General features: G+C 37.3%; 1 protein-coding gene across 2 annotated transcripts in view; it reads right to left on the bottom strand.

The window, feature by feature from the left end:
• Window positions 1-1,071: 1,071 nt before the first annotated feature.
• LOC128658154 (uncharacterized) overlaps window positions 1,072-11,424 on the bottom strand; it is a 258,955-nt gene continuing 248,602 nt past the window's right edge. For both annotated transcript variants that reach the window (XM_053712657.1, XM_053712656.1), the window contains exon 5: window positions 1,072-4,755. In XM_053712657.1, coding sequence (XP_053568632.1) covers window positions 4,627-4,755 — 129 coding nt within the window. In that variant the 3' untranslated portion in view covers window positions 1,072-4,626. The remainder of the gene's footprint in view (window positions 4,756-11,424) is intronic.

Below are 11,424 nucleotides of genomic sequence, written 5' to 3'. Positions count from 1 at the left end.
TGATATTCAAGATGACCTGGTAGGGTCTCACAGGGTTAACAGACAATTCTGTGTCGTGCAAGGGACAATAAATACTTCTACTAAGACACAGTTCAATGGGTTCACAATTTTCTGCTCCAAAGAATGTATAAAGGAGTATTGAATATTTAATACAGACCATGAAACGGAGGCATCTATAAAAGCACCTAAGAAAAGTATCTGGGGCCAAATCTGTATTCATGAGCAATAAAATACCGGAGCAATCTAAGCAACAGTATCAGGGAGATGTTCTCAGATGCACTCATTACTTGATGCATGGCCGAGGCCCAGCTTTGCCGCCAGTGATTTTCTGGGGCTTCTTTTTAAATGGACATAAAGTTGCAAAACGAAAATACACTAATATTAGGGTGCTTTTTTATTGCAATATTGCTTGCCTGCGCTTATGTATGTCTTTCCCACAAAGGGGTAAAACACATAGTTAAAGTCAGCATTAATTTAGTAAATTACTACTGATCCGGAGCTAAACAAGGGTACTAATCTAATCAAGGGAGACATATGTGTGTAGCCACCAATCACCTGACAAGTTTAGCTGCACTGCATTGTTGCTCTGTAGCTGGCTTTAAAGGAACGGTAAACTTTAGTTATTAAAATTAAGCATTTTATTTTTATTCCCATTGCTTGCTGATTGGTGGCTAAAAGTAGCCTCCAATCAGCAAGCACTAACCAGGTTCTGAACCAAAAATGGTCCAGCTCCTAAGCTTTCATTCCTGCCTTTTAAAATAATATACCAAGATAATGAATACAAATTGATAATAGGAGTAAATTAGAAAGTTGCTTAAAATTGCACTCTCTATACGAATCTTAAAAGAAAACAAATTGAGTTTAGTATCCCTTTAAGCATAAAAACCTAGCATAGGAAGGAGCAATAATTAGATTACAATGGGTATAAAAAATGTAATGCACAACCTATGTTTAATGTTCCTTTAAAAATCTGTTGAACCCATTTGCAGGGGATAAATAAAATTAGTAAGCAATGCTGCAACTGTGATATCTGAATGTCATTCCATAAAATAAAACACAACAGCCAAAAAATGTAATTCACAGGTTTTATTTTCCTGCTCTCAGACATTCTTACAGCAAGTCTTGTTTTCTTGTTTGTTGTACATTGCATCCAACATCCTTAGATTAGTGGTGCCACAGGTTCATGTAGATGGCCCTGTAAGTAGTATCTGAGACGACCTTCTGAACTAAGCCTTTCAGACCAACTCTCATGCAAACTAAAACTGAGCCCACACAGTTATACAACAGATTATGCATCAATCAGAAAAGCTTATTTTTTAGGTCTGAAAGATATTTGGACTAAGAGAAATACTCAAGCTAAACCTCAAACACTTGGTATTTATGTCTTAAGACATAGGCACATAGGGGCCCATTTATCAAGCTCCGTAAGGAGCTTGTGGGCCCATATTTCTGGCGAGTCTTCAGACTCGCCAGAAACACAAGTTATGGAGCAGCGGTCTAAAGACCGCTACTCCATAACACTGTCCACCTGCTCTGATGAGGCGGACAGGAATCGCCGGAAATCAATCTGATAGAGTACGATCGGGTTGATTGACACCCCCCTGCTGGTGGCTGATTGGCCGCAAGTCTGCAGGGGCGGCGTTGCAACAGCAGCTCACAAGAGCTGCTGGTGCAATGCTGAATACGGAGACCGTATTGCTCTCCGCATTCAGCAATGTCTATCGGACCTGATCCGCACTGTCGGATCAGGTCCGACAGACATATGATAAATAGGCCCCATAGAGTGCTGCTCTGATATTGAAAACAACATAATATTGTGGCACTTATTACTCGTTTTCATAGGTAGGGGACAAAATATCACATATGAAACGTTAATGTGATTTAATAAACCCTGTTAGAAAGAAGTGGTTATCTAGCTGGTTTACAGACACTAAAAAAGCGTTTAGAAAAAAAACAATGTATATCTCTTACAAAAATACACGTATAAAAATATTTGTTAGCTATCAAAGCAAAGACCACAGTCATCTTTCTATTTTCAGATGGCTCACATATTTAAGTATGTTTTGTTGATTTGCAAGATAACATACTAATAGTAAGCCTTGCAGTTTCCTTTAGTAATCTTATCCATTTAAAGTGAATATAAACAATCATGGTGCGCTTGTAAAGAGGAGAGAACATTTGAAATAGCAACCTACCCCTAAAAAATGTTCTGTCCAGTATTTCCTTTTGAGTTGATTCAGATTCCAGTCCTGTTGTAAAATTTACCACTGTCATTTGTACAAGGTTGTAGTCACCTTATGTTTTGTCTGGTCCTAAAAAGGTACACCATTTACCAATACCAAATTATATAGGGCTAGATTATATTACATTGTTAAACTTAACTGTAACCAAAAGAAACTTTATTAAAGTCTATGTAGACGTATGTACCATTAAGTCATTGTTACATCTGCAATAGAATCTACCCTGTAACATGAATTAGCTACGAACATTCAGGCAATCTAAAAAAAGTAAAATGTGCAACATTGCATTGTGGGATTTCTTGTGGTGGTAGATAATTGTAAAATGACTTCAAATTCCAAAAAGAGGATCTACATTCAATGCTAAGACAAGTTGATCAATGAATTAGTCATGCAATTCTCTTTCAGCATGTTAGTGTATAGCTTGACATGGTGCACTCTTCTTAACAATAACATATAAGGGACATAAATAAAAAAAATGTTCCTCATTACATCTAAATGGACTTGTTGAAATGTATATTCAGTTTCAATGCATAAAAAATAAATATTCTGAAGTCCACTAAACATTACCATTTTCACAAAATGTTTGGATTTTTCCATTACTGTCATCCATGAGGTATTCAATATACTTGTACAGATTGTGATTCCCTGAATTCTATTTAAAATATTTTGTCCAATACAGAAAGGGAGTATAATCACGGGCAGCTAATGCTTTCTGATTTGCAAGACTTCAAATAATTTATTTTTCATGTACAACTATATTCTAATGTTTACCACTTGTTGTTTGAAATGTAAGGTAGGGAATTTAATGTATACAGTATATAACCTGGTCCATAATTAATATATTCTTAAACAGGACTGCTTTACAAAAGCCAAATAAGAAAGATATTGCTAAACGGAACTAAAGCACCCATTGCGTCCCCAGTGGGAGAAACCTGTGCTATGCTATTTTGAACCCAGATGTTATAGAAGTATTGATTAATACTTTTCTAATAACATTGACTGGATGTCCTGGGGTTATAGTGCCATTTTGATATCCAAATGTGTGTTCAATTTAAAATATATATATATATATATCTTAGTAAGTGCCATCACATAAATGGGGCAGACAAATATTTTCATTACTAGTGACAGACACTAAAAAGGCATTTTTCTGCTGCTATTTGTGAGTTTCAGATCCAGAATAAAACATGACCAGCATTTTTCCCAAGACCCTTCACTCGTCCTAATGCCAACAGACTACAAAAAGGCTCTTTAAAGGCCACAGACTAAAAAGAACTGAAATTTCTTATATTCCATTCTACAAAACCAGTAAATCGTTGCATACAAACAGCAGCTCTCTCTTATAACCCTGTGGAAGAAGCATTTATCTCATGGTGGACAAAAAAAAAGTCAGTGAAAAGCTGGAATTGTCCTTAATGCCTTCTAATGGGAAGTCACTTTTAAAGGATATCCACAACTGCTCACTATGCAAGAATAACACTTGGATTAAAGCTATATATAGTGCAACCCAGGCTACTTGTTTCCCAGCCACTCAACTGTGCTACATTGCTGCCAGTTTGAAGATTAGTTCATCCAACCAGTAGTACTTTTTTTTTTTTTTTTGCTTGGGTTGGTTTTGGCTTAAACGCATTTGTAAGATAGTTACCAAACTGTAATATTTTCCAAGACAGGTGACAGCACTGAAATAAGCCACTCTTTGTTCATTATAACAATACATTCTGAGATGCCTCACATGGGCGATGTGTGCTACTACCATTCTACTGATTAACTGCCCATTGGATCACAAGTTATATCTTCATAATACAAAGCAGTTATTCTAAAATACACAGCAGTTTTTAACACAGCTATTAACTGTCAAAGGCACCTACATCAATCGCCTCTCCTAGACAAGTACAGAGGCCCCTGTAAATCTTGTCTTGGTCCTTGAAAATTTGTCTTTAAGAAAACCTCTTACATTCTACTGTTGAGTCCACCTGTTAGATGCAATATATTCATTGAGCTTCCACTGATGTTGTTGTCCGTCCTATATAAACAAACTAACCAGAGCTAAGCCAATAAAAAGTTCATCTACTTCTGTATTAATTAAATGGAGGACTTGCAGGTTCATTCGGAGGACATTACTTCCAATCTAACTAAAATCCATGAACATGTTCATTAAAATCACTGTATTTTCTTGCAGTTTTGCTTACAACAGTGAAAAGCATAGGCTTAAAGCTTGATTGTACATCAACTAATTTTCTTTTTCTGACAATATGCCAGTGCTGGTATTAATACAATATAGAAAACAGATATCTGAAAGGATCCTTATTGCTTTTAGCGACAGGTTTGCTGCTGAAGGCGGGTTGGTCGATCTTTGAGGGTCCTGAGATTATTGATGGGTTCTTCTTTAGTAGGCACGTGAAGGTTCTTCAATAGGAACTATTGGGCTGATAGGCTTTATGGTGCTTAGGGAACGGAAAGCAAATATTGCTGGATCATACACATAGTGTGGAGCCTGATGATTACCGTTGATATTCTAAAAGAAAAAGAAAAGTTAAAAAGAAGTTAATCTCTCATTATCATTTTATTGATTGATTATAAATTAATAGATATAGATATAATGTACATTACATAGGATTTAAGCGACCACTTAAGCACAGTAGAAAAGCATAATCAATAAAAGCATGATAAAAAAAGACCAGCACTTAGTTTGAATTTCACATGAGTAGTAGATTTTTTTGGGGACAAATTTTAAAGTTAATTTCATTTTCCTTCCTGCTGCATCATGTGACAATCATCAGCCAATCAAAAAATGCATATGTTTTATGAATTGTTGCACATGCTCAGTAGGGTGTAGTGCCTTAGAAAGTGTGTATATAAAATATTGTGCATAATTAGATAATGGAAGTGAATTGGAAAATTGCTGAAAGTTGTGTGCTCTATATGAATTATGAAAGTTTAATTCTGACTTTAGTTTTTCCTTAAAATGAAGGTCAATTTCAATGAATTAGTGCCCGTTTTTTAATAATCCTATTAAAAACAAGGGCACTTTAATTCATCAAAATTGACATTTCACTTATTTTCTTCAAAAACTTGACCTGACAGCCGCTTCAGCGATTTCCCCGGCCGTCGTAAGCCTCTTCATACATCAGAAATGACAAATCCGGCTTCTTCCAATCACGTCTTCCCCCCCGGGGAATCATGGCCTGAGGCAATGCTGTGATTGAAGGAAGCCAGATTCGTCATTTTGGAACCGAGAAGAGGGCTTGCGACGGGCAGATGAAGCGCTGCAGCGGCTGTCAGGATAAAAAGATATTTTTTTCAAGAAAACGAGTGCAATGTCAATTTTGATGAATTAAAGTGCCCTTGTTTTTAATCTAATTATTAACAACCGGCACTAATTCATTGAAATTGACCTTCACTTTAAAAGCTGTCATTATACACCTGAATGTGCAGTGTGGCAGTGCCTAGAAAAGCAGCAAGATTCTTTAACCCTACATATCCCTGACTATTACGATGGTTGTTATTAACCACTGTTGTGTAGTGCAGGAGTTACAGAGAGGTCTTTCCTATTCCTTTAAAACAGGTTTGCCAACTTCAATTCTGGGGGCCACCATTTCTTTGTAATCAACTCTACAATTCCCAGACTTAAATACAGGATGTGAATGGACCAGGGGAATGTGTCAATAATTTGGTATTATAAAAGCGATATTTATTTTTAAATGGATTTTTATTGTTTGAAAAGATAGATAATCCCTTTATTACCCATTCCCCAGTTTTGCATAACTAACACGGTTATGTTAATATAATTTTTACCTCTGTTATTAACTTTTATCTAAGCCTCTGCAGACTGCCCCTGTTCTGACAGATTAGCCAATTCATCAGATTAGCCAATTCCGTCACTTTCGGGGATTGTGGTCCTAGGCTGGGCATGCAAATGCTGTTGCACAAACAAAATATACACAAGTCATTACATTATAGTAACGCAGTGGTACTGACAATATGGTAGACAGGGCAGAACATAAGAAAGAAAATGCCCTAACATTGTCAAATCTGTAACAGCAACTGAAGTTCCCTGTCAAAATGCCAACGATAATGTTTGTGGTCTGGAGAGCACTGTCCTACTCTTGTGTGCTTGGCACAACACAGCTAAGTCATTTATCTAGTAAACATTCTGACACAATGCCAATAAAGCTGGTTTTGTTGTTGTGCAGAGCTAATCTTGATGTGCATACTGGCAGCTCTGTGGTCTGGTCTCACAAAGTAATCAAATACCAGAACATACTAACATTTATGCATTGTGTCATTGTATTATGTTACGATTATTAATTAAAGTGGCAAGTAAATCAAAATTAAAGGGACACACAACCAATATTTTGAAAAGTATATATATATATATATATATAAATACACACACACACATATACAGTATATATATATATATATAGTATAAAAACATAATATCCATTTTAATTTGTATTTAATATTTTAAAACAGCAAATTTACTAAATGGGAACATGAATTGCTATGCAAAAAATTGTTTAGTTGTTATGTCATTCGCAGCCCTTTAAACTATAAATAGTTCAATAGATCTATTAACATGAGGAAACAAAGTATCACAGCACAGATGGGCTCTTATCCTGTGGGGGGGGAGAGGGAGAGAAGGATAGAAAGATGGTCTCAAGAGTTGGGCAAAGAGAGAGAGGGACAGTTTCCCAAGAGCCACAGCCCCCTTACCTGCAGACTGGGTAAAGCTCGCCCTAGGGCCTGAGACCTGAGTCGAGTATGCAGCACTGCTGGGGATTGGAGTGGCGGGTTGGAGCTGCAATTAGGGTTACCCCTTTAGTTCAGGCCAAACCCGAATATATTGAGCCGCGTACAGCACAGCAAATATGAGACACGTTAATTAACTATCTATATATCACACCTTATTCTATCCTCAGTTATTTCTTGTTACATGTAAACTGCAGTTTGGGAGACAGAGGGATTCTGTAATGTTGGATAGGTGGGCCTGCTAGAAGGCCTGGACAAATCTCAGATGTCATTAATATGGCTGAAAAATAATTAAATAGTAATTATTGTACTACATGTTCCAATGTTGATGTTTCATTTTCAGAAGCCAGATTTATAACATGATGTTGTTCTGATAATACTCAACATGAGTAATATATATAAATATATAATATAGATAGATAGATATAGAGATACAGACATACAGTGGGGCAAAAAAGTATTTAGTCAGCCACCAATTGTGCAAGTTCTCCCACTTAAGAAGATGAGAGAGGCCTGTAATTTACATCATAGGTATACCTCAACTATGAGAGACAAAATGTGGAAACAAATTCAGACAATCACATTGTCTGATTTGGAAAGAATTTATTTGCATATTATGGTGGAAAATAAGTATTTGGTCACCTACAAACAAGCAAGATTTCTGGCTCTCACAGACCTGTATCTTCTTATTTAAGAGGCTCCTCTGTCTTCCACTCATTACCTGTATTAATGGCACCTGTTTGAACTTGTTATCAGTATAAAAGACACCTGTCCACAACCTCAAACAGTCACACTCCAAACTCCACTATGGTGAAGACCAAAGAGCTGTTGAAGGACACCAGAAACAAAATTGTAGACCTGCCCCAGGCTGGGAAGACTGAATCTGCAATAGGCAAGCAGCTTGGTGTGAAGAACCAACTATGGAAGCAATAATTAGAAAATGGAAGACATACAAGACCACTGATAATCTCCCTCGATCTGGGGCTCCATGCAAGATCTCCACACGGGGGGACCTAGTGAATGACCTGCAGAAAGCTGGGATCAACGTAACAAAGGCTACCATCAGTAACACACTACGCCGCCAGGGACTCAGATCCTGCAGTGCCAGACGTGTCCCCCTGCTTAAGCCAGTACATGTCCGGGCCCGTTTAAAGTATGCTAGAGAGCATTTGGATGATCCAGAAGCGGATTGGGAGAATGTCATATGGTCAGATGAAACCAAAGTAGAACTGTTTGGTAGAAACACAACTCATCGTGTTTGGAGGAGAGAGAATGCTGAGTTTGCAACCAAAGAACACCATACCTACTGTGAAGCATGGGGGTGGCAACATCATGCTTTGGGGCTGTTTCTCCGCAAAGGGAACAGGACGACTGATCCATGTACATGAAAGAATGAATGGGGCCATGTATCGTGAGATTTTGAGTGCAAACCTCCTTCCATCAGCAAGGGCATTGAAGATGAAACATGGCTGGGTCTTTCAGCATGACAATGATACCAAACACACCACCCGGGCAACGAAGGAGCGGCTTCGTAAGAAGCATTTCAAGATCCTGGAGTGGCCTAGCCAGTCTCCAGATCTCAACCCCATAGAAAACCTTTGGAGGGAGTTGAAAGTCTGTGTTGCCCAGCGACAGCACCAAAACATCACTGCTCTAGAGGAGATCTGCATGCAGGAATGAGTCAACATACCAGCAACAGAGTGTGAAACCTTGTGAAGACTTACAGAAAACGTTTGACCTCTGTCATTGCCAAGAAAGTATATAAAACAAAGTATTGAGATGAACTTTTGATATTGACCAAATACTTATTTTCCACCATAATTTGCAAATAAATTCTTTCCAAATCAGACAATGTGATGGTCTGGATTTGTTTCCATATTTTGTCTCTCATTGTTGAGGTATACCTATGATGGAAATTACAGGCCTCTCTCATCTTCTTAAGTGGGAGAACTTGCACAATTGGTGGCTGACTAAATAATTTTTTGCCCCACTGTATATACATATACACACACAAATCTAACAACACAGATGCTTCAGATGTTTAATAACATAACATATGGACATTATCTTTACATAAAATTCATATAATTTAATATATATATACTAGGTGAAACAAAAAGCGTAAAAAAAAATGTTTACACTTTTTAACCTAATCCACACTTTGTAAATAAAAGAGTCCAGAGTAAATTTAGTAATTACAGTAATTCCAGAGTGTACCATACCTGTCTATTGAAAGCTTACAGACTGCTTTCTTGTCAGTGAGACCTGCACTGCATAGGAGTAATTGCTGTTCTGCCACATAAATGACATGGCACAATCTAGTTCCCATCTAGATAAATGACCTAATGACTGTCAAAGTAAGACACAGTCTTAGACTCAATAGATGCCCCCCCCCCACACACACACACACAATGAGGCAGATGTGTTAGCTGCCTCCCCTGGAGCTTTTTCATGATTGGCATAATCATAAATGTGACACCTAATCTGTCAGACAGTGGACGGGAGCTCCATCCTGCACATTAAGAGCTGCTGTGCAATCAAGGGAGGCTTTCCTCATTTCCATGAGAGAATACTAAGGTATGCTCTGTAGCATGCATGTTTCTTGAGTACACATTGCTACAAACAGTACTGCCATATAGTGCTTAAGGCTATTGCACACTCACGCTAAGTCTAAACATGGTTAGTGCATTTCCAAGTGCTTATGCCTACATTATTAAACTTGTTAACTGGAACACGCCTTTGTGAGTACAATAATGTAGGCACAAGTACTTTGAAAAACTGTTGTGTCCATGTTTAGACTTAGTGTACACATGGGCGCATCCCCCATAAAACCCAGTCACAAAGGCCCAATCTCCTTTGAAGGTCTTCTATGCAGATACAATGTTGCAAGGGAGTGGGATCACACTTTACAGTTTCAGTTCTTTTAAAATCCAGTATAAGAAGATATTATAAGTCCTTTCCCTATTAACCTATTTTAAATTTTAACAAAATAATTGATTTTGCATTGTGATCACCCAATACAGCCATTTTGGAAGCAAATCGCAGATAGATTATAATTGACCCTATTGTCAGCATGGTTTTCCAGCAATCACAAACTTGCGTTTTCCCAATAATAACCCTGAAGCATAAAGTTGATATAAAAAAACAACTATATTTTCCTTGTTAGTCTCACTATATCGATATTAAAAATGAAAAACACACAAATAAAGACAAACGTTATTTCTGAGGTTTAACGATTACATAACAGGTTGAAGTGCCAGGTTCAAGTACGTTAATTAAAAGATATATGAAACCCAAAACATTTCTTTTGTGATTCAGACAGAGCGTACCATTTAAAAAAAAGTTTCCAACTTACTCCTATTATCAAATTTGCTTTTTTCCCATGATATTCTGTATTGAAGAGATACCATGTGGAACACTACATGGCAGGAAAAAGTTCTAGTGCTCTTGCAAACGGATAACATTTTTGAAAAACTGCTGCAATATAATGCTCCAGAAGTTGGCCGTCTCCTAAGCATACGTCCATGCTTTTCAACAAAAGTTACCAAGAGAATAAAGAAAAAATGATAATAGAAGTAAATTAGAAAGTAGTGCATGCTCTATCTGAATCATGAAAGAAACATTTAGGGTTTCATATCCCTTTAATCTCTTAATAGTGTGTAGGGATGTTAACAGGCAATTAGCCTATGGTGCTCCTAAACCATACAGATAAGTGTATAATATCAATTAAAACAGGGGCATTATAGGAACAGTGGGCATGTTTGTTTGCTGGGTTATTGATTGTGCTACTTTTTATTAGTGTAAATGTGCTTATTGTCATTTTTAAGCTTAACTGGTTAAGCAGGTAGCGTTTGTATGTGTGTCTAGGGTTGGTTGTACAAATCTTTTGTTACCTAATAATTCGAGACTGCTGCATAAAAGTTCTCCTTTGTGAAAAGTACAAGTGAGATTAAAGAGGTTGCACTCTATGTGGGCACCATCTCATAGGGCAATCAACTACAGCTCTATGCGTACCAAGTTAAGTGCTTCTAGGTTGTCTCTAAGGCCCACATATGGTTCTTGCCAGTTGCCCACCACAGCTGTAGCGTGTGAGGGATTATATCCACTTTATAGTTGACAAATCTCACATTTTGTTGACTGATTTCAACCATAGACATTTTAAATAAATCAACCTCTCCAAAAATGCAGGTTGTTCAACTTAAAATAGAAAACTGTTGAGTGTGTTTATTTGCTCAGTAGTTAAGGATAGAAAAATGCTACAGACAAGCACAACTTGCATTATAGGGCTCAGTTTCCCGTTGGTTTACTGGCTCTGCACGCTGTTGATGGCTACTACACATATGTACTTTCCTCACATTGAATTGTCTGTTTAATTGTATCATCAAAGCAATTTTAAGAAAACTCCACAAGTATTTGTGATATGACCTTTTGT

This window comes from Bombina bombina, chromosome 4 (assembly GCF_027579735.1).
Source record: "Bombina bombina isolate aBomBom1 chromosome 4, aBomBom1.pri, whole genome shotgun sequence".
In the NCBI taxonomy this organism is placed as follows: Eukaryota; Metazoa; Chordata; class Amphibia; order Anura; family Bombinatoridae; genus Bombina; species Bombina bombina.
The sequence above is the reverse complement of the archived record's forward strand: the minus strand, read 5'-3'. Positions and strand labels throughout refer to the sequence as shown.